This window comes from Phascolarctos cinereus, unplaced genomic scaffold (assembly GCF_003287225.1).
Source record: "Phascolarctos cinereus isolate Bilbo 61053 unplaced genomic scaffold, phaCin_HiC Scaffold_2;HRSCAF=192, whole genome shotgun sequence".
In the NCBI taxonomy this organism is placed as follows: domain Eukaryota; kingdom Metazoa; phylum Chordata; class Mammalia; order Diprotodontia; family Phascolarctidae; genus Phascolarctos; species Phascolarctos cinereus.
In genome coordinates, this window is record NW_027555625.1 from 53,695,369 (window position 1) to 53,720,023 (window position 24,655).

Sequence of the window (24,655 nt, forward strand, 5' to 3'; positions counted from 1 at the left end):
CCCCATCATGTTGGCCAACTAACCCATGTTGACAAAACCGAAGGACAGAGATACAAATCAGATCCATACAGCCAATCCCAGCTGTCCCGCTCCATTCTCAAACAAAATTTAGCTTCAGCCTGGGGTGAAGGGTCAGGACAGGGATAGTTTGAAGATTAACTCTTTGGCCCTGAGATTTGGGAGGCCTTCTGTATGGTGTAGGAGGCACAGCCTGGGTTGGGCATAATAATCGTCAAAGGGAGAACAAGCGTCCATCCATCAGATACAAACCAGAGTGTCCACTGGGTGCTGTGAAACACTAGGGCTCAGGAGTGGAACAGCCCAGGATGTTCAGAGCCAAGATCTTGGTCTTCAACAACCTCAGAGGTTTGCATTCACTGTTTTTTGGCAAGCAGGCGAGAGGAAGTCCCAGGCACCACCAGATGATACCAGAAAGAGCGTGCACCAGGGGCTCCTGTGTTCTAAGAAATAGGAATAAGTCCTGTAAGTCAACACGTGGTTGTTCTTGGTTTAAGGGCAGTGAGTATACATGGAAATCCTCTCTATAATGTACTGACAAGTAGGGTCCTTCTTATACACTTTACCTTCTCTTGAGGCAGCCCATTCCACTTTGGAACAATCCTAATGGTTAGAAATCAGGGTTTTTTCCTTCTCTCATGCCAAAATTTGCCTCTCTGCAGCTTCTAACTTTTGCTCTCTGTTCTACCTTGTGGGGTCCATCAGGACAAGTGTAATACCTCTTCTAAATAACAGCCCTTCAAATATTCAAGGATAGGAGTCATGTTCCTTCTAGGTCCTCTTCTCCAGGTTTTAGCTAATCGCTATATTTCTGGCCTCCAGTCCACCTGACATCTTTGCTACTGTCCTTAGAACATGCTTGACAATTTCCTCCCTAAGATGTGGTTCCTAGAACAATATTCCAAATGTGTCCAACCAGGGCAGAGTTCCCTCAAATTATCACTCTCTCATTTGGGATACTGTGCTTCTATTAATGTGTAGAATCAGGTTTTTCCAGGCTTATTTCCTCAGCTGTAGAATCATGATATTTATACCACTTAGAACACAGAGTTGTTATAAGGACTATATGAAACCATAAGGTAACAATTACATTATGATTCTAGGTCCTCCATGAACCTTGATCCATCTTTCTAGGATTATCCTTTTGCTAATTCTTCTATGAGAACCTTCTGCTCTATTTAGACTGGACTACTCCTTGATTCTCAAACATATCTTCCTGATCATACCATTCCATCTGCAAGACTAAGAATGCATTAACTTTTTGGATTGCTCTGTGACACTGAACTTCTGTTCTTTTCCCCTCAGAAGTTACTGTGTCATCGATGGCAGGGGCTTTGCTTTCATCCTGATGTTGCCACACATTATCTAGCTGAAATCATGCTTAGGAAATGTAACTTCCATTTGTACTTGGAAAGATGGCAATGAATGGTTGGTTTATGGATTTTGCCATATGAAAAGAGTCCAGGAGATGATTAAAATGGGCATAATGTTTATTCAATGAATACTATATGTGGGGTGCAGCAGATGCAAAGAAAACATAGAACCTTGCACAATAGGACATAGACTATACTCTCAAGAAGCTTACATTCTAATGGGGTGGGGGATAGGTAAAAAACATGCCCGCAGATAACTCTGATATGAGGGAAGATGGACCCGAGCAAAACACAGTGAAAAGTTTGAGGGAAGAAATAGTACTTTCTCTGTAGGGTATAGTAAGGGAGCTCAGAAAGAGCTTCATGGAGGAAGAAGCCCCTGAATTGGACCTTGAAAGAAGGAATAGGCTTCTACTGACAGAAATGGGGTGAGGCAGAGGACATAGGATTGCATTACAGGTTTGGATGATGGCATTAACAAAACGGTGGAGGCAAGATAGGGCAGGAATCCAGAGGGTAGTCCCATTTGGCTGGATTTCAGAGTATATAAAGAGGAACAACATGAAATGGGTTTTGGGAAGACAGGTTAGAGCCAAATTGCAGAAAATCTTAAAGGCCAGGATCAGGAGTTTGTACCGTATTTGGTAGGCATTGGGGATCCCACAGAAAGCTTGTTATTTGAAGACCTTAATGACAGCATGCATAAAGTATAGGCCTTCCAGTAATAAGCTCATGACCTTGCTAATGCTTGTGCCTGGTGAACAGGGAGTACTACAGGACTAGGAGCCTTTTTTTTGGTGTTTTTTTCCCATCTATTTCATGAGTCACCATGGCCAAAGAACCCATCACCTAGCATCAGCCTTCTGGCGATGAGTTCCTCCTCCCCTAACTGGGCAGGTTCCCTAAGAGCATTCTAAGGCTTTTCAGCTTGGTAGGATGGGCCCAAGCTTGTGTCTCACTGGCATAGTCATGAACAACCCCGACTCAGTCACTGGAGAACTTATGTGCAGAAATAAATTGAATTGTTGCATATTAATATTTCTCATTGGATCAATGGACACATCTTCCAGTACGATCTATGCCACTTTATTGCTACATTAATTAGAACATCTTATCTAGACCCTCACCCAGTCCAGAAATTAATTTCAGTGCTAAATATACCCTTCTCTTCCCCTCTTTTGAAATTCCCAACATTTTTTTCCTTATGAATGGCTTAATGAACTAGCTTCCCCTGTAGTCTTGTGAATCTGCCTTTATCCTTCCCACCCTGGCCAGTTTCTTCCCCCTCCCTATCTCCATGCTGATCTTCTCCTCATATCCTTTACCTTTCCATTGTCCCTAATGCCCTAAGACTCAAAGAAAGGGACAATAGAGAGAGGTGAAGGAATCAATGGAAACCATTTTGGCAATGAGACCAGAGGTCAACTCAGGGAAGAAATGGGTATCACAAGCTCCTGTAATTTTGTGTAGGTATGACAGGCTCCCAATTTTCCTCTTGAATTTACGTGATTTGATACAAATTGCCTTAGGCCTAAGTAAAGGTGTTTTGTTAGCCTGACTAAAAAGCCTTTTTTGCCTAGATTATTAAAAGTATATCTATTGCAAGACCATTTCAGCTCCTTGTTCCAAGTAAGTACAACTAAGGATAAGCCTCATGATAATTCATATAGTCCTTGAAGGTTTATAAAGGGCTTGCTATGCAAGTGCTATTAGCTCCATTTTATTGATAAGGAAAATTGAGGCTCTGGGAGAATAAGTAATTTGATTGAGGTCATGTAATTTTTAAGAGTCAAATCTGGTATGTGAACCTAGGTCTCTCCTGATGGTAAATCCAGGATTCTATCCACTTTATGCTACTGCTGATATTGAAACTAAAAATTTGAGGAAATTCTTTAATTAATTAGCATTAAAGGTAGGTTTTCCCAACTGTTACCTCTGTTTTCCATTGTTTTTTTTCTTTTTTTATTAATTTATTTTGATTTATCAACAATCATTTCCATATGTTTTTGAGTTTAAAATTTTTCTCCCCCTTCCTCCCCACCACCCTCCCCAAGAAGGCACACAATCTTCCATTTTGTTTTGACAGTGGAGGCGTAGTCTAACCAAACTAATCATTTTGATTGTAGTGGTATTAAGAGGTAACTTGGTGTAGAGGATGGAGCCCAAGAAGATCTCTGTGCAGATCCAGGCTCAGATATTTCCTAGTTGTGTGACCTTAGGCAGATAGCTAGGTGGCACAGTAGATAGAGTGCCAGGCCGAGGGTCAGGAAGACTCATCTTCGTGAGTTCAAATCTGGCCTCCAACACTTAGTAGCTATGTGACCCTGGGCAAGTCACTTGACCCGGTTTGCCTCCGTTTTCTCAGCTGTAAAATGAGCTGCAGAAGGAAGGAAACGGCAAATCACTTCAGTGTCTTTGCCAAGAAAGACTTCAAATGGGGTCACAAAGAGTTGGGTGTGACCAAACAGCAGCTACGAGTAACCCTGGGCAAATCACTTAACTTCTTTGTGCCTTAGTTTCCTTACTTATACAATGAGATTGCTCTTGATGCCTTCTAAAATCCCTTCCAGCTCTATGATCTCTTGATTTTTTAAAATATTATTAGAAATGTATATGTGAGGGGCAGCTAGGTGGTGCAGTGGATAGAGCTCTGGCCCTGGATTCAGGAGGACCTGAGTTCAAATCCGGCCTCACACACATAACACTTACTAGCTGTGTGACCCTGGGCAAGTCATTTAACCCCGTTGCCTAGCCAAAATAAATAAATAAAAATAAAAATAAAAAGGAAACGTGTATGTGAGGGGGAACATGTGGACTAGACCAGACAAAACTATGAAGGAGGTTTCTATCTCACCCTCTCAGTGCCTGCTTTCCCAGGGCCTCATACCCTTCTAAGCCCCACCCCCTGCCCTCCACCACCTGTACCTCTCTTTAGCACCAGCACTCTCTAGTTCCCCAGCTGGGCGTGCTTTCCCTTTAGCATGGCTAGCAGGCAATAGGTAGAGAACTCAGTCAGTCCTTCTAATCTCAAGTCTGGCTCCCTTGGCACCAAACTCTATTACCTCCCTTATCATTGGCTTAGAATTCAATGATCTGGAATTTTGTAGGGGTGAGTATTCCCTTCACCAGCAAAGGTCACAGCTCTTCTATAATTTAGTAGAAGATTGGGGATTATTACTGCGCCCAAAAGATTCATCCTCAGCTACTAACTTGGTGATGATCCTCTCTGAACTTAGCTAGGATGGTCCTCAGAGAGCAAACAATCCATGCCTGGCCTGGTCCTGGAAACCTTTCCAACCTGGTAGGACCTGTCAGAGTTTCATCATTGTGAAGAATAGGTCACCTCCATACCATTCACTTACAGTAAAAGTTAAAGAGTGCAATTTAAAAATAAATGTGTTTGCTGGAGACAATGAGACATTTACTGAAAGTTCCACAGCCTGAGTCTCACAACCAGGGTCACACAGCAAGTAAGTGTCAAGTGTTTGGTCTGAGGCTGGATTTGAACTCAGGTCCTTCAACTTTTTTTTTCTTTTTAGGCAATTGGGGTTAAGTGACTTGCCCAGGGTCACACAGCTAGTAAGTATCAAATATTTGGTCTGAGGCCGGATTTGAACTCAGGAACTCCTTATCCTCTACAACAGGACCCTCCCTAGTACAACTACCATGGCTCACTACCTTTAACCCTTCCCCTTCCATCGGCTAACTTTGCAAGAGAACAGTAAGGACCCTTCTTGGTTCTTTACCAATAAACATTAATGGTGGCCATGGACTTCATCATCTTGAGTCTGTGCTCATGTCATTCAGGGACATTGGGCACCAGGAAAGTCCACCCATTGTGACCAAGTTCTGCGAAAATAAGAGTAAAATAAATCAAAATTATGCCTGAGACATTAGCAATGAATGGCATATAAACTCAAAAGTCTGACAGACAGAAAAATGGTTTTTAAGCAAGAACCATAGGGAGCAGTCAATAAGTTTTCATCTTAAGTTAAAATGCCTTCCCAGTCTTCTTTCATTCATTCATTCATTCATTCATTTATTCATTCATTCATTCATTCATCCACTAACCACTTAAGTGCCAGCCAGTTTACTAAGAATTGAGGATACAGAGAAAGAAGAAACAGGCAAGCCCTTCAGGTGTTTACCTTCTGTTAGAAGGAAACAGCATATGTACAGAAAAGGAAATACAAACTATATACATATATCACTTAACCACTGTTTGCCTCAGCTTCCTCAGCTGCAAAATGGGAATAAAAAAAGCATCTACCTTGCATGGTTGTTGTGAAGCTCAAATGAAATAATATTTGCAAAGTACCAAGCAGAATGCCTAGCACACAGTAGGCACTTAATAACGACTTGTTCTCATTTCTTCCTCCCATATATGTATACGTGAACATATATGTGCACATGTGTGTGATTATATGAGCATACATGCTTATATGAATGTACACACACACATAGTTGGTGCGAAGTAATTTGGGGGAGGGGAGGTTGTTAGCAGCTATGGGAATCAGGCCTTTTAACGGAGCTTTGAAGGAAGGGATTCTTCAGAGGAGGCAGAGGCTAGGCTGGAGGGCATTTCAGGGATGGGGTGTGTGTCTGTGGGGGGAAGGGGGATCACAAGCTTCTGCAAAGGCACTGAGTGAAGTGGTAGAAAGGCCGAAATGAAGAATAAAGTAAGGTCAGTCTGGCCTGGCTGCAGAGCCCGTGAAGGGAGGGTCACTGGGCAAGTGAAGTGGACAGCAGCCACATCCTGAAAGGGTTTTAAAAGCCAAACGAAGGAATGTGTATTTTTTCCTAGAGGCAAGAGGGAAGCAGTGAAGCTTCAGACCTGTGCTTTAGGGAAACCAATGACTGTACCTGGTATGGCTTCCCTCCAAGTACGCTCTCAGGGCCTGACCCTCATCTCTCACTTCTGTGCCTTTGCACAGGTACCCCCAGGTGTGTCCAAGTGTCCTCCTTCCCTCCGCCTCCAAGAGTCCCTGCCTTCCTTAAAAGCCCAGCTCGAGTGCCATCTCCTGAGAGCCATCTCCTGACACCTCCACGGCATGGTTGTTTATTTCTTCTCCTTGAAGTTATTCTCATATAACTTCATTTATACCTTATATTTGCTTCTCCATATATGGGTAGTATCTTCTCAAAAAAGAATGTAAGCTCCTAGAGGGCAGGAACTTGGCCATTATTTCTTTTTATTCCCTAGAGCCCAGCACATAGTAGGTACTATTTCCCTTAATTCTACTGAACTAATGAATTTATATAACCCTTGAAAGTTGGAAAAGCACATTATACATGTATATATATATTATACATGCATACATATGTCTATCTGTCTATCTGTCTATCTATCTATCTATCTATCTATCTATCTATCTATCTATCTATCTATCTATCTATCTATCTACCTCATCTTACTTGAGCCTCACAAGCTCTCACAATTGTGAAAGACTCATTGCCAGGCTACCTCCATTTAGTAAATGGAGAAACACACCTGAGGAAGTTAAGTAATTTGCTTACCATCCCACAGCTACTTGGTCTCAGAAGCAGGATTTGAATCCAGATCTTCCTGACTCTAATTCCAGTCTTCTGTTGGCTACTCTATATTGCCTTGCCAAGTAATGGGCATGCAGGGATTGGTGGTGGCGGTGGTGGTGTTTAATATTTAACCACTGGCTCTCCAAAAGAACTATGTAAACGTGACATACCTTTAAGCTTAATCTGCATTATTAATATGCTCTCCATCACTTTCTAAGCCTAGAAATCAACATAACAATAAATCAAGCTCTAATCTGTGGTGTTTGTGGATTGCAAGGTATAAATGCTCACAATGAAAATTTAACCATCAACCCTAAAGGCAAGTACCCCAAATGTTACTTTAATTCCTTTTCTTTTAGAGTGTCTGGTCTGGTTTCACTGAGTCTAAATCCAAATGGCAGCCTGGTTTGCCCAAGGTTCTAATGCTTCAGGTTGGGCTAATGGGCTGATGGCCAGATTGGCTTCATCAACACTGTCTACTTTTCTCTGGATTATAGCACATCCACTCTGGACAAGCCCCATGTCTGTACCAGGAGGCACTCAGCAATCTCCTATCAACATCCAGTGGAGAGACAGTGTCTATGACCCTCACTTGAAACCCCTGAAAATCTCGTATGACCCATCTTGTTGTCTTCATGTATGGAATACAGGATACTTGTTCCAGGTTGAATTTGATGACTCTACCAATGGATCAGGTAAGAGACTGAGGGTCCATACTCGGAGATGTTAAGAGGTCTGGGAAAGATCTCTCTAATAAAGAGAAGTCTTGGCCTTGGCCTGAGTTATCATGTATCTTGAGCAATGGTCTCCAAACTTTTCTGATTGAACACTTGATCAATAAAAACATTTTAAGTATTGTGAGCTTATGTATATGTTTACTTCTGGGTGATGCAGTGGATAGAGTGCTGGGCTTGGGGGTCAGGAAGACTCATCTTGGTGAGTTCATATCTGGCTTCAGATACTTACTAGCTGTTTGACCCTGGGCAAGTCACTTAAACCTGTTTGCCTCAGTTTCCTCACCTGTCAAATGAGCTGGAGAAGGAAACCAGTTCAGTATATTGATAAGAAAACCCTAAATGGGGTCATGAAGATTTGGATATGATTGCAACAACTAAATAACAAATATATTTACTTATTTATTAATGTCTGTGACAATATTAATAATTAGGTATATCATAAGACTTACATAAATAGATATTTTAAAAGGATGAGATAAAGAAGAAATAATATTTGTTCTTAGAGTCACTGAAGTTTATTGAGGAGAATGGCCTCATCAGAGATGCATTTAAGGAAAATCTTTTGGCACCTGGATTGGAGTGGGAAAGACTTGAGGCCGGGAGACCAAGTGGGAAGCTACTGCAGTTGTCTTTCCAGGTGATTGGGGATGTGGGCCTGAACTCTGGTGGTGACTGTGTGAATACAGAGAAGGAGACAGGTGGAAGAGATGTTGTGGAAGAGATAGAAATGACAAGACTTGGCAGCTAATTGAGTAAGTAGGGTGATGGAAAGTCAGGAATGGAAGATTACGTAGAGATTGTGAGCCTGAGTGACTGGAAATATTCTGGTACCCTCAAGAGTAAGAGGAAAAGGGGCACAGTGGATAGAGCACCAGCTCTGAAGTCGGGAGGACCCGAGTTCAAATTTGGCCTCAGACACTAGACACTTACCAGCTGTGTGACCTTGGGCAAGTCACCTGACACTGATCGCCTCACCAAAAAGCAAAAAGAAAAAATAAAAGAAAAAAAATTAGCTAAGGCAATATAGGCATCCATCTTATCTAATCACATGTACAACACTCTTCTTCATTGAAGGGAGGTATATCTCCTAATCTCTTCAAAAGGTCAAGATTGTTCATTACAATTATGGAGATATCAAGTTTCTTTTTATTATTCTTTTCATTTACATCAGGGCTTCCATTTTCTTTTGGAGACAAAGCAAACACCAGCTGGTGAAATTTCCTAAGTTTGGAAGTTTTGAGTTCCGTCCCTTATATCTCTCCTCCTTCATCTTATGGAATTTGTCATTCCTCTCATGCACTTATATTCAGATCTGAATTCTATTTACCTGTGAATATATTTAATTTAGTGCTTAGCACAATGCCTGTCACATAGGGAACACTTAATAAATGCTTGTCGATTGACTGAGTGATCCTTTTTCACTAGATTGTAAACCAGACGGTGGGATTTGGGGGGAGAGTGTGGCAGCCCTACTATGGTCCTCCTGGACACAATTCCTCTCAATGAAGTCCAAGATTATCTTAAATTTTTTTGGCTGCCATAACCTCATAAAAAGATTGACTCATATTAAACTTAGAGTCCACTAAAAACCCCAGATCTTTTCCAGATGAGTTTTTATCTCATCTGTCTTGTACCTGTGAAGTTGATTTCATTTTCAACCCAAGCAGAAGATTTTACGTTTCTATTTAATTTCATCTTCTTAGACTTTACTTGTCAAGATCTCTTTAAGCTGAAAGGACAACTGCCAAAAACCAAAAGTGAATGTTGTTAAGATCTCTTCCAATCGACTTGGTCATACCACGGGAATGATCAGAGCTGGTATTTTAAAAGCACTTTGTGGTTTATAAAACACTTGATATACGTGATCTCATTTGTAGGCAGAATTCAAACCTAGGTTTTTCCTATCTCCGAGTCCAATGCTGTTTCCACTAGATAATAGCCAATTCACCTACCTTTGTGTCATTTGTGAATATGTTAAGTATGTTATTTGTGCCTTCATCCAGTTGGTTGATACATTAACCAGCACAGGACAAAATAGATTCCTGGAGCAATCCACCAGTATTTTCCTTCCAAATTGACCTTCAGCCATTAATGACTATAGTATAAATCTAGCCATTCAACTACTTTTCAAAAAAATTTCTTTTAAAATTGATCTTCCGTATTTTTCTTTTTTTAATCACCAAAAATTTCCCCAATATCTTCTCCCCTTATCCTCTCTGAGAGCCATCTCATATAACAAAAAATATTTTTAAAGACAAAAAATGAAGAGAAAAAAATCAGCCAAACTGATCAATCCATTACAAAAGTCTAAAAATATGTGCAATGTATCCTAAGTAGGTCGCCTGCTTCTGCAAAGGGACAGGTTGGGGGCATCTTCTCGTATTTCTTTTGGAACCATGCTTTGTAATTTTGCAAAGCTCATTTTTTATTTTTATGGAAGAGGAGAGTCCTTTTTACTTAAATTATTATGGTCAATGTATGTATTGTTTTTCTTGACTCTGATCACTTTACTCCACATTGGTTCATATAGACCTTTCCATACTTTTCTTTATTCATCATAGTGAGCATTTCTTATAATTTTTTTAGCCATTCCCCAATTGATGGGCATCTACCTTGTTTCCAATTCTTTGCTATCAAAAAAAGTGCTGCTATAAATATTTTTATGTATATGATGACTATCTTATCAGTGGCCTCCTTGGGGTATAAGCCTAATAGTGGAATTTCAGGGTCAAAGGGCATGAAAATTTTAGACACTTTATGTAATTCCAAATTACTTTCCAAAATAATTGTACTGATAGCCAGTCCCTTCTGAAATAACCTAACTGTGCTATTGTCTAAACCATATCTCTCCAACTTGTTCACAAGATTAAGGCGAGAAGCTTCATCAAATGCTTGCCAAAATCTGGGCAAATGGTGTTTCATATTTTCCAATTTAATTTCTGTATCAACAAAGAAAAATAGGTAGGTTAGTCAACTATGAACTAGGTGGGGTTTTAAAAAAAGTTTTATTGATGCTTTTTAAAATATCATAGTTATTTTCTGAATGTATCTTCCTATTTCTGTCATTGAGTCCTCATTAAAATATGGGAAGAAAAAGTCACTTAACCCCACCAAAAAAAAAAAATCTGTCTATCTATCTACATCTCTATCTATCTATCCATCTATCTATCTATCTATCTATCTATCTATCTATCTATCTATCTATCTATCTATCTATCCATACACACACACACACACACACACACACATACACACAAACATATAAGAAGAAAATAGTTACGCAAAGCCAGCCAACACAGTGACTGTTTAACATCACATGTGATGCTAACTTGTCTTTGTTATGTTCGGTCATGTTCAACTCTTTGTGACCCCATTTGGGTTTTTTTTGGCAAAGATACTGGAGTGGTTTGCCATTTCCTTCTCCAGTTCATTTGACAGATGAGGAAATGGAGGCAAACAGGGTTAAGTGACTTGCCCAGGGTCATACGGTTAATAAGTGTCTGAGGCCAGATTTGAGCTCATGAAGATGAGTCTTCCTGTCTCCAAGCCTGGCACTCTATGCCACTTAGCTGACTCACTACTTGTCTATAACCTCTCTAATGGAAAGAGGAAAATGTTTTTTCATCTAGCCTCTGGGCCAATGGAGGCCATCATAATTCATCAAGGTTCAATTACCTTTCAATGTTTTCATTTATGTTATTGTAGGTGCTGGACTTTTTCCTGGGGAATCAATGCTAGCTCCTGGTGCTCACTGTTTCCTTTTCTAGCTGTTCATTAATTATCCTCTTGTTAATGCTTTTTAGAATTTTACTAAGAATCAAATTAAAGCTCTCTAGACTCAACTATAAAGATACAACTCTCTTTCCTTTTCTCCTCTCCCCAGTCCTATAACACCTTCCTTCTTTTCCATGATGTTTCAGAGATTACTGGCCATGATTAAACAATCATATGCAATCATTATTTTAGTACCCTGAGATATAGTCAAGTCAAGCATTTATTAAGCACTTACTATGAGCCAGGCACTATGGTAAGTGCTGGAGATACAAATACAAACAGAAAGAAAGACAATCTTTGCCCTTATATTCTAATGGGGGAAGCCAATGTAAAATGGAAGCTAGAAAAGAAAGTGGGTTACAGTTCTTGGAGCTTTGAGATTTGAGTGCATTGAGGTCAATTAGGCTCTTTTATAAATCTTATGAACAACTCTCTTATTGTCATTTTTGTTCGATCCTTTCTAGTCCAAAGATCATACTCTTTGGCAGAAAGATAAAACTGAAGAAATAAGTATTTTTTTTTGTTATAGGAGAGAGCTTTACGGGGGGAGAAGTTATTAGGAAGTGACAATCAAGTAAAACTTATTTCTTAAGGGGATTGAGCTTGGGAAGGGAAGAGATTGTACCCCGAGCAGGAGTGATGGCCTGGGCTGAGAAAGAGAAGGACTGAAGGTCTCAATGGGTATAGAGAAGAGAATTAGGAAGAATAAGACTTAGGGAGAGATGGAATGGTCCTATAAAGGAATTTCAGTGCTCTCTCCAGCATGGAAATAGATTTTTGTGGATGATGACAAGGTCCAGGATGTGAGTCCTTGTGTGTAGCTGAATGGTACAAGAGTAGATCATAAGAGTGGACTAGATTCAAGAATGAGAAAATTAGAGTATTAGGCAACATCAACACATATGTTAGAATCCTCAAGTATGGAAGCAGGAGGTAGAATGAGAGGGAGGCTGAGCCAGACACTGAACCCGTGAAGAAAGTAAGCAGAATTCCTGGAAGCTGGAGGATGACAGCCATGGGGATGTATATTGGCTGATAAATTTGGACAGAGTCTACCCCCAAGGAGAAGAGGTTCCTGAGTGGTGGCACCAGAGAGAGTGTGTAGAAGTAGCACTAAGGAACAAAGAGAATGTAAAAGCAAGATAATGCCTTTCAGTTGGCATCGGCTGATGGTGGCTAGGTGCTCCGTGGATAGAGCGCTGAGCTCAGCATCAGAAGAGACCTCAGTTTCGAATTCAGCCTCAGATACTTCCTAGCTGTGTGACCCTGGGCAGGTCAGCCCCAGTTTCCTCAGTAATAATACAGTGCCTATATTATTAAGCACCTAATAGGTGCATAATAAATGCTTTTTTTCCTTTGTTCAGCTTATCTTCGGTCTTAGCACTTCTTATGTAATTATTGCCAGACAGTTAGGGGACACGATGGATAGAGTGCTGGGACTGGAGACTAGAAGACCTGAGTTCAAATCCAGCCTCAGACATTTACTAGCTGTGTGACCCTGGGCAAGTCACTTAACCCTGTTTGCCTCAGTTCCTCCTATGTAAAATGAGCTGGAGAAGGAAATGGCAAACCACTCCAGCATCTTTGATAAGAAAATCCCAAATGGGGTCATGAGGAGTTGGAAACAACTGAACGTCAACAAAAATGTAATTATCATAAGTCGATGTCACATTTGCTGTTACCTGGCTCTTCTGTCTTTGAGATTTGCCTTAAAAACAAAACAAAACAAAAAAAACAAATCTTAAGAGATAATGTGACCTGCACAAAGTCAGAGAGCTAATAAGTTATAGAATCAAGACTAGAGCCCAGATTTTCTGACTTCCTGTCCACTGAATCACATAGTAGGCTTTATAAATGTTTGTTGAATGAATGAAGAAATGTCTCCATATTTTAGAAACTTACCTTAGGAAACCCCAAACCGACAGCTTGGCGGACCTATTGCTTCTACCCCTGGCTTTCAGTCGCTGTTGATTGTGAATTCCCTGAGCCCATTAGAGTTTTAGGTCAATGTGTCTTTCTCTCTGTAGTTCCTGGCCTGCATAAACAGTTATTTTGGGGGTGATGGCCATCATCCCTTTTTCCAAATCAAAAGAAAGGGGAGACGAGGAGCAGTGTGTCCATGTGCTTCTCATCTGCTTTTTAAGACCCTTGATGTGCCAAGAGCCTTAGACCTGTCCAAGGTAATTAGCTGAACGCGCTCATCTGGGTCTCTGTCCACTGCTGCTTCTGCTGTTATTATTTGGATGTCTCTGGTTGAGTCATTAGGCTTGGGTCCTGGCAGAACATTTGTACTCACACTGCCTCGATTAATGGTTGAAGTCCCCTAAGAATTCCATTCCCCTGAACACCGAGAACAGCTATATTCCAGGAACCATGTGCTGAATTCTAGTAAGCAGGGTCCTCTTTACTCTCCAGAAGCCTGAGACCCCTAATCAAGAAAACCAAACCAAACCAAATGAAACAAAAACCGATTTTGGTCCAAAAGCCCAAAGTTGCAATTGGAGCCCTGGGAGTGAGGGCAAGGTTAGGGTTTGATTCCAAATGCTAGTATCCTGTTTCTTCAGGGAGGAAAACATTGGCCCACTGTGCTAAAGAGATCCAAGGTCATGGGTTCGAAATCCACAGGAGCCAGTTTTCTCTGCTCTGTTGCACAGATCCAGACTACGCCCCTGATCCTCGCCAGCTTAACTAGCAAAATGTGTTCACTCTTTGATCACGAAGGGGCCCTGGCCCTTCAGTGTGCATGGTTTACCGCAAATCCACCTCCCTTCGGGAGAGACAGCTTGAGGAAAGGTAATGTGTCCTGAATTTAAGTCAGAGGGTTTGAATCCCAACTCAGTCACGTATCAGTTTTGTGACTTTGTCCAAGTCACTTAACTTTGCCAGTTTTAAGTCATTGATCCTGATAGCCATTCAAAGCCTTTTATCAGACTGACAATGGGTAAATGGTGTGATCTTCATCTCCCAAGGACAGTGTAGTTATTTATTATCTGCATTTATTGATGACGTGTTTAGTTTTAGAATAAAAACAAGCTTATCTCCCTCAGAGAACTAAGAAAGAAATTCTCCAATGTCAGTACGAATGGGGATAGAGATCTCACATGTACCAGAACACTGGCATTTTGGCAGCGCTGCTGAGAGGTTTGAATGAGATCATGTTTGCAAGACACTTTGGGAACTTTCAATTGCTATATAAATGTCACTTATTATTATTGCTATTATTACTCAAAAATTCAAGTGGCTCTATGATCTCACCAATTTGGATTTTCCTTTCAATGATTCCCAGCTATTCAACCTCTACTTCAACCCTTCATTATGCTCAGGCTCTGGTCCGAGATCTCAATCCATCCACGTCTGCCCTGTCCTCCCACAAGCAGGATTCCCACAGGCTGTCCGGCCAGCAGCTAAGAGCCTTTCTCATTTTCTCCTGACAGCTGAGGACACCAGTGAGGACTCGGGCGCCATGCCTGCTAGCGCTCACTCTTGCCATGTGAGCAGTCCGTTTTCTTTCATAATTGTATGTTTCCCGGTTGACTATTGTAATGGGAGTGATATCTCAATCCCACGCAAGGTTTTAGGCTGGTTTGCGTTAAATGGTATTGAAACCACTCTCAGGCCTTTGCTGGCTCTCGGGACTAAAGGGGAAGGCTGTCGAGGCAGCTAGGTGGTACAGTGGATAGGGTGCTTGGGCCCGGGGTCAGGAAGAGCTGAGTTCAAATCCTACCTCAGATGCTTATCAGGCATGTGACCCTTAAGTCACTTAACTGCTGTCTGTCTCAGTTTCTTCAACCGTAAAGTGGGGATAATAATAATATCAGCCTCACATGATTGTTGTGAGAATAAAATGAGATAAAATTTGTATTTTGCAAGCCTTATAAGGCTTTATAAATTCTAGTTATCATTGACATAACTTCCTGGTCACCCTAGTCCAGGGGTGGGGAATCTGAGGCCTTGAGGCCACATGTGGCCTTCTCTAGGTCCTTGAGTGCAGCCTCTTGACTGAGTCCAAGTTTTACAGAACAAATCCTCTCATTAAGGGGGTTTGTTCTGTGAAGGTTGGATTCAGTCAAAGGCCCGCACTTGAGGACCTAGAGGGCCATATGTAGCCTTGAGGCTGCAGATTCCCCACCCCTGCGGCCTAGTCCAAAATAGCCGTGAGGAGCTCCTGGCCCTCTCTGGTGCTTGGCTGCTGAAAAATAATGGGCAATTCAAGCAAGGGAGCTTCACCCAGCTAAATCAACTTAAGCTATACTCAATACCTATCCTTGTTGAATATCCTTCTACTACTAAGAAAATCTCCTTTTCTTAACTGTTTAATAACCTATGGTTATCTCACTTGGTACCACTACCAAAGGGCTAACCTGAATGAGGCCCAGCCCAGAGCAACCTTTACTCCATTCCTTCTTCTGTGACATTCCTAATTTGTAGAAGCCTGCTCACAGTCACCATATACCTTTCTATTGTTCTCTGATTAATACACATTTTTAATTCTTTGGAGAAGGTAGTGTTTATGACTCACAGCCTTACAATAAAGGCCAGTGGAGTACCTGTATTTAAGAGATGGACCTTTCATTCTGAAACAAATTTCAGGTCATTGAAGGTGTTTTATCATTTTTCTGAAGGCCAGACTTCTCTCATCCTCCATGATTTTACTTGTGCATTTTTACTGTCTATCTAAGGCATCTATACTGGTTGATAAGCTCTACAGGTTATCCGTGTCATGACAGATATTCTTCATCCACATGGTGTTGCCTGTGTGAATGGTTAGGTGAAACTCTTTTGAGTAGACATAAGTCTCTTCCAGGACATTCTTCAGCATTGGAGGGCCCGATGTACCCAACATAATCTCACATGCAGGCAAGAGGCACTGGAGGACCTCACCAGCCATAGGGAGTCATCTCCAGTCTCTTAAAATACAGACAAGAATCAATATATGAGTATGAGGTATACGTGTAGCCTTCATGTCTTTGCCCCACTCATTCCTTATTTCTGATACATATTTTCCATTATGTTCCTGTGATTCTTAATTATTCCCACTCTTGTTTGAAGTCATTGAGTTTTAAAGTATATTTCAGACCACAGGAAGTGTTTATTCAGCACTTAATATGTGCCGGGCCTTTCGGTAAACACTGGAGATACAAAGAAAAGCAAAACCAAAAGCAAACCACTCCAGTTCCTGCCCTCTAGGAGCTTTCATTCTAATGGAAGGGACAATATACAAACTGCATATGTACAAGAGATTTGCATGATCAATGTTGATTCAATTTGGAAAGACTTACTAAATTCTTCGTAAGATTTCTCAACCTCTTTACTCTTTGTAATGGATGTTGGTGCATAAGCTGCAATCATGATTATTTTCATGGCTGCCTTTTTTTTTTTTTGGTAAATATTTATGAGTATTGCAATATGAGATGACCAAATGTCTCATGAAATTATCTTTTTTGTCGCCTTTGGGCACACAATAAATACAATTCCACCAGCTCCTTTGTTTGCTTCCCCAAAAAAGCCCTGTGAGCTCTCCTTTCACTCCGCTGCGGTGTTGTTACGCCTTCTGGTTTCATTTATAGTAAGAATGTCAACGTTGATATAATTCGGTTCTTCTGCCAGTGTGTCCATTCACTGGCCATTGGACAAGAATCTCAAATGTAGACACTAACTGCTGTGTTCTCGTTTGCAGACAGTCTAAAAACAATGTGATTCTTAGCCCTCTCTGCCCTCTTTCCTGACACTTGATCTTTGTCACTGTTGAAAGAGGCTGCGTAGGACTGAGAACTGATTTTTTTTTTTTGGTGTTTTTCTTTATTTCATGAATCGTGGCCAAAAGATTCATCACCAAGTAAACAGGCTATTGATGACGAGCCTGTGTGCTGAGGCTGGCCAGACTTCAGAAGGCAGATTAAATCTATTGCTAGGACCATATTGAGACCATTCCATCATGGCAGACCCTGTCAGACCTTGTGGTCCAGTGGCAAGGAACCCATACTTATCTTCACACTACAATTAGTATTGCAGTGGGATTTTGTGTAGGGTTATTATTATTAATTAGAGTATAATTATAGCATATTAATAGTAATGACGATAATATCCAAGGGGAATACATTTTTCAAACTAATTTTTGTCAAAACTTTTTTTATTCAAGTGGCCTAAAGAAACTACTTAGTCATCTGAAGTAGCGGAAAGAGGAATGCACTTAGACTCTAGGGCAGGGCTTTTAAAACTTTTTTTACTTGCAACCCTTTCCATCTTCTGGCAGTGTTCATTGGCCTGAGGGCACGCCCAGTGCAAAATGCACATGCTTTGTGCTCAGAACCAGGGCTACAGTGAAGTGGCACAATGCAACACTAGCAAATTGCTGCCAGAAACACCTGTTTGATTTTTAATTCATTTTTGTTTCAGAAAACTTTTGCTATTGCCAAATTTTTCGTGACTCCATATGGGGTTGTGACCCACAGTTTTAAGAAGAACTGCTCTAGGGGGCAGCTAAGTGGCACACTGGCCCTCAAGTCAGGAGGACCTGAGTTCAAATCTGACCTCAGACCAAACACTTGATACTTACTAGCTGTGTGACTCTGGGCAAGTCACTTAACCCCAATTGCCTTAAAAAAAAAAAAGTATTGCTGTAGAGGAGGTGGGCTTGGCTTCTGCTGTGTGACCATGAGAAAGCCAAGCCCTCTGAAGCTCAGTTACCTCATCTGGCAAATGGGGACAATAATGTCCTCCTGCCACATGAGGATTCTGTGAGGAATATATGACATAAAGTATATAAAGCATTTTGGAAAACTCCAAGTGATGTGTAAATGTTAGCACACTGAGGAAAGAGCTGATGACCAGAAATATACTGGCAATGATGTAGAAAGGGGATGAGAGGCCTGTCTAATCCACAAGCTGATAAACTGGCCAATTGTCCACTTACATTCCTTGCCAAATTCAGTAAACGAAGGTTGCCTATAAACAGTTCACATAGGAAAGGGTTTCAGATTTGGAGTCTGGCAGACCTGGGTTTGAATCCTATTTCTGCCACTGACTACTCGTGTGACATTGGACAAGTTATCACCCATATCTCAATCTGTATTTGGTTCTGCATCTAACAAGGGAGTTAGGAGGCCTCTTAAAGTACCTTTGAGCTCCGAATTCTATGATCTCATGGCTCACATTCTTTTATCTTTCTTGCCTGTCTTTTTTCTCATCTGTCTCTGTGGTCCAGTCCTGGGCCCTCCTCCCTCTGCTAGTGACTGCCCTGAGTCTACCTCCCATCTCAGATTACCTCCCACCTATACCGTAGAGGTCTTCTGTGTGCATTGGTACTTCCATGCTTTCTCTCCATTCCAATGTGAGCTTCCTGAGGGTAGGAATCATGGTTTTAGCCTTTCTTTTTATCCACAGTGTCTGGCACATAGACAGCACTTAATATTAACACTTGTGGACATTGACATTGGGTTCTCTTTACAATTCTTTCCTCTTGACTTCTTCTATGTTTCTCTTCTTGACTTATTCAACCATACTTGAAATTGGGAGATTTCTAGAGGACGTCTGACATGTGCACAGAGCTCCTAGGAAGGCATCCCTTCTCGTGGAGAAACTGAAAAGCCTACTTCTGGGAGAATCATGGTGATGTGAAGGGGAAATGCCTTAGAGCATGCATAGATAATCCACAATTCTGTTTGGCTGACAAGAAGAAGCTGTTTGGCTGCCAAGGCATTCAAAAAGATCTATCAGCTTCAGCGGCTGTTGCATCCCCAGGCGCTTAGCATAGTGCTTGACACAAGGTAGATACAACAAATATTTACTGCTTCAGTTTCTTTTGGCTTCATTTGGTGACTCCTGGCTCATGGCTTTGGTGACAGACCACATCAATTATGGGCGTTTCAAAACGCTGGGAGAGCAAGCTATACGAATCTGGGAGCCAGAGTCCATGGCAGGTTTTGCACATAGTACAACATCAATGCCCCAAGGAACAAGGAGAAATCTTTGGGAATGGCTTCCAGGACCCCATCCCAGTGGTATCTGAGTTGTAGGGTCATCCAGAAGTTGGGCTGCATTTGGAAGCAAACTTGTTGGGACTAATCATATATAGGAACTCAGCTAAGTTTGATCTTATTCCTCCAGGTGGTATATGGGATGCATTGGGAGATAGGAAGTAAGGAATATTTGTTCTTGTTATATCTTTGAAGTGAGGATCCCCTTGTAAAAGCTAATCGATGTTAAGTAATTAAGTGGACCTGGGGTGGTTGTAACTGGCCCCTAATGATGGAGAGAAGCGTCACCCATGGAGGTTTGAGCCAATGGCAGCAGAGACACAAAGTGTCTCCAAACCCTTCAGGTTTGTAGCAGACTTGGCTTTGGGAGAGAAGGTCAGAGTGCACATGATAGAAATGTAAAGAAAAAAACTTAAAATATAGTATCTGAAAAATAAAATATCACTGAAAACATTTTTTTAAAAAAGGAAATTAGTGAAAACAAGCAAGGGTACAAAGAAACAAAGAATAGAGTAAGAAGGGGGAAAGATTTCGAGTTGCAAAGACATGTGGTATACGAGTTAATATATGTAGACCCATAGCTATTTAGGTGTTGGGGCATTACCAGCTGGGTAAGGGCCCAAGATGCGAGGCCAACCATTACTAAATAACCATGCAGATTTTCCTTCGGCTCCTGGGAGCCCAAGAGAGCTAAACGAAGGCAAAGATTCTGCACCCAAGGCCTGGTCAGCAATAGACAGGGAACTGTGAATTCAGTCTCTGGAATGCTAGCAGAACTGGAAGCCAAGGTGAAAAAAAGGAGACAAATGATTTTTATAGGAATGGGGAAAGCCAGAGGAAAGACTGAGGTCATACAGAAGAATAAAACGCCTGCCCAGATAGACGCCCAACGTCAAATTCCATAAACCAACTACTTGACTTCATGCAAACCTTCTGGTTATAGACCTAGAACAAGTGACCCTTTTTTGGTGAGCAGAGAAAAAGATTTCTTTTCACTTATGTAGACTGATGCTGAGTGAAGTGAGCAGAGCCAGGAGAACCGTTGTACACAGTAACAGCCACGTTGTGTGATGACTAACGTTGATAGACTTAGCCCTTCTCAGCAATGCAAGGACTTACGACATCTCCAAAAGTCTCATGATGGAAAATGCTATCCACATCCAAAGAAAGAACTATGGAGTCTGAATGCAGATCGAAGCATACTATTTGCTGTTTTTTTTCTTCTGTTGTGTATTGTTTCCTCTTTGTGGTGATTCCTCCTATTGGTTCTAATTCTTCCTTACAACATCACTAATATGAAAATACATTTAGTAGAAATGTATGTGTATAGCCTAAATCAAATTGCACACCATCTTGGGGAGAGAAGTGGGGAGGGAGGGGGAGAAAAATCTAAAACTCAAAAGCGAATGGAAGTGATTGTTGATAAATCAAAATAAATTAATAAAAAAGATTTCTTTTCATTCTTGATACCAATATCCATGCAAAAAGGCCATAATAAAATGTCAATATTTGTGGGCTTAAAATATAACTAGCTTCTTTTTAAAATAAGCTATTTTTTACCTTGCCTGTCCTATCCATAAACTGCCTCATGAAAGAATGAAATTCTAGCTTTGCTACTTCCCCGAAGCTTAAGATGGGATTCCAGGAGACCTAAAGACCTGTTGACCTATACAAATGGCTCCTTGAATTTCCATATTCTTCAGAGGTAGGATTACAAAAAAAATAATTTTTTTAAGTTCATAACCTGACCCAGTAATAAGAAATGACCAAGTTCTGGGTAAAAATATAGCCAAAGCCCATCAAAATTGGCTGACTGTCATAGGGGCATAATATTAGAGCTAAAAAAAAAAAAAGATCATAGAGGTTATTTAATCAAGCCACCTTATTTTACAGTTGAGACAATGGTGGCTTAGGGGTGCCAAGTGTTTGTTCAAGGTCACACAGGTGATAATTTGGGGGATTTGAACTGAGGTCCTCTGACTCCCAATCAAGAACTTTTTCTAATGTCCCATGTGACTAGGAGCCTGATGAGAGCACACATTGGGGATGTTTTCTATGTATTTGCTACTCCAGTAATGATGCTATATGTGCGCACATATACATATGTGTAGACATGCATACATGTATGTATATGTATGTAAGTATATATACATATATGTGTTACACATGTATTACATGTGTGTTAGATTTTCCATTCCTTTAGTCCAGAGAGCAGAGAGGAGGGCAGCCAGCTGAGAATTCCAAGTGAGGGGCAGAAGTTGCCGAGGAGGGAATTTTGACCCCATATAAGGAAATTTTCCTAATTTCCCTCCTAGGGAGGTATTGGGGTCTCCCTCCCTAGAGACCTTAGAGCTGGATAATCACCTTCCCAGGATGCTAAAAGGGGGATACCTGCTCAGGAATATGTTGGCCTAAGTGATTTCTGAGGTCCCTTCCAAGGGGAGAGAGCCCTTAAAATCCTGAATTTCTGTCTGGTGGATGGGTCATACTGCTGTTTGCTCTTTAGTCCACTAGATGGCAGAAAAGAGAAACAAGAGAAGCAGTAATTCCGTAAGCCTGGAATAAATTGAAAATTCGTGCTTGGCTGTGGAATGAATGAATTTCCACCTGGAAAGAGTGGGTCTTTTTTTGTGAGTTGTTTTTTTTTCCCTCCTCTTATTTACTTCCTCATTTTCCTCTCTATTTCTCACACTTACACCTTTTATCCGTGTACTATCTCATTTGATCCCCACAATAATGCTGTGAGGTAGATGTTATTATTAATCACCCGCCTTTTACAGGTGAAGAAAATTTAGCTCATAGAGGTCCATGCAAATGATTTGCCTTGGGGCATTGGTCAGGCAGGATTTGAATTCAAAGCCTCCTGACTCCAAGTCTAAGCCTTTCATTGTGACTTGCACATGGGCAGCTAGGAAGTTAGGAAGACCTGAGTTCAGATTTGGTCTCGGACGTTTATTAGCTGTGTGACCCCGGGTAAGTCACTTAACCTCTGTCTGCCTCAATTTTCTCATGTGTAAAATGGGGATAAATAATAGCACCTACCTCCCAGGGTTATTGTGAGGATCAAATGAGATAATATTTGTAAAGGGCTTAGCATAGAGTAGGAGCTATATAAATGTTAGCAGGTATTAAGAACTTTATTAAGTCCTTAATACTGTTAGTATTATGAAGTACTAATTATTATTAACAGCAGTAAGTACCGAATTAATGTTTTTGAGTATGTCATACTGCCTCTGAAGAGACCACACCTTTGCATCTTTTACATGTTATTATTTATATATGTATTTACATCTGCATTCGTTGCACATGCTATACGTGTTGTCCCTCTCTATAGAGTATAAGCCCCTTGAGGGCAGGGATCATTTCATTTCTGCCTGTGTATCTTCAGTGCCTATCAGTGCTTGGTTCACAAGGAGTTCTTGTTGACTAGATGACTATAAGCCATAGTATTGGCAGCCAAGTGGTGCAGCGGACAGAGTGCAGGGCTTGGAGTCATGAAGACCTGAGTTCAAATTTGGCTTCAGACATGTAATAGCTGTGTGACTTTGGGCAAGTCACTTAATCCTGTTTTCCTCAGTTCCTCATCTGTAAAATGAGCTGGAGTCTCTCTGTCAAGAAAATCCAAAATGGGGTCATGAGGAGCTGGACACAATTGAATGACAACAATCACAACAAAGCCATCGTATTGCAACACATTCTCTATTGTGACCAGATAAGGAGAAATCCTTGACCTCAAAGCTGATAAAACATGGCATAAGACATAAGTCTTCAATCTTTATATAAGAAATTACAATGATGCTCCTATCCCTCAGACCCTCAGTTCTTTCCCAGGCTATCACCCCTGTATCCAGCTAAACTCTTTCCATTTCTCGTCTTAATGTCCGAATGGACCAATTCAACTCACATTTTCCTTTTCTCTTGAAGCCTTTGCTCCTTTTTCCTGATTATAGAAGATCTTGTACTTCTGAATGCCAGCCTTGGATCATTCCCACCATCCTCTGCTGCCTTCATTCCTACTCATGCACTGCTAAATGAAGCTAGAGAAAACAACAAAACTACATTGACTGGGTCCACTATAAGTTTATGTTACATAATTATATAATTATATAATTGCAGCCTGGGTCCTCATTGCAGCAAGGCAATTCTTTTACACCTCTCTAATTGATTCATTATCCCACTCACCACTCACACTGCTTTTTCCAAGCTTTTTCATCCCTCCTCAAATTTCCCCTGGCTCCCCCTCCAGCTCTCCTCTTAGGTGAGAACCTTGCCTCATTATTTTGTAGGAAAAAAATGGAGTCTATTCATGAAGAGCTCTTTCTTCTCCTTTTCTGCTCTCTTTCTCATCTTGAGTCATTCAGATGTCTTCTGCCACTCTTTCTTCATCCCAGATTCACATAAGGAGGTGGCCCTACTCCTTGCCAAGGCAAACTTCTTTATGTGTATATGGGATCCCATTCCATCTTGTCCTCTCCCGCAGATTTCCCCTACTCTCTCCCCATCCCTACTACTCTCATTATTATGCAATCATTCCCCTGTCTACTGGTTGCTCTTACTGCCTTCAAACGTATCCATGTCTCCCCCATCCTCAAAACCCGCACTTGACCCATCCATCCTGTCTATCTATCATCCTATATCTCTCCTCCCTTTTGTGGCTAAACTCTTGGAGAAGGTTATTGACAATAGGTGCCTTCACTTCTTTCTTCTCACTTTTTTTAATGCTAAAATCTGGTTTCCAACATCATTTATTCAACTGAATGATCCCTGAATCACCAGATCCAATGGCCTCTTCTCAATCTTCATGCTTCTGGACCTCTGTTTGTTTGTTTGTTTGTTTGTTTGTTTTCTTTCTTTCTTTCTTTCTTTCTTTCTTTCTTTCTTTCTTTTCTTTCTTTCTTCCTTCCTCTCTTTTTTCTTTTTAGGTAATTGGGGTTAAGTGACTTGCCCAGGGTCACACAGCTAGTAAGTGTCAAGTGCTTGGTCTGGGGTCAGATTTGAACTCAGGTCCTCCTGACTTCAGTGCCAGTGCTTTATCCACTGTGCCACCTAGCTGCCCCTAGACCTCTCTTTGGACCAGACTTTGACACTGCTAAGTAATCTCTTCTTGATCCTCTCTCCTGTAGGTTTTTATGAGAACACTTTCTCCTGGTTCTCCTCCTACCTGTCTGGCCACTCCTTCTCTGGGTCCTTTGCTGTATCTTCATCCACGTCATGTTTGCTAAGAGTGGAGGTTCTCCAAGGT

The 24,655-nt window shown here is 41.2% G+C and overlaps 1 protein-coding gene across 1 annotated transcript in view; it reads left to right on the top strand.

The window, feature by feature from the left end:
* Nucleotides 1-237: 237 nt before the first annotated feature.
* CA5A (carbonic anhydrase 5A) overlaps nt 238-24,655 on the top strand; it is a 50,057-nt gene continuing 25,639 nt past the window's right edge. The window contains exons 1-2 of the mRNA XM_020989461.1: nt 238-483; nt 7,424-7,621. Of these exons, the coding sequence (XP_020845120.1) occupies nt 327-483; nt 7,424-7,621 (355 nt within the window). The 5' untranslated portion in view covers nt 238-326. The remainder of the gene's footprint in view (nt 484-7,423; nt 7,622-24,655) is intronic.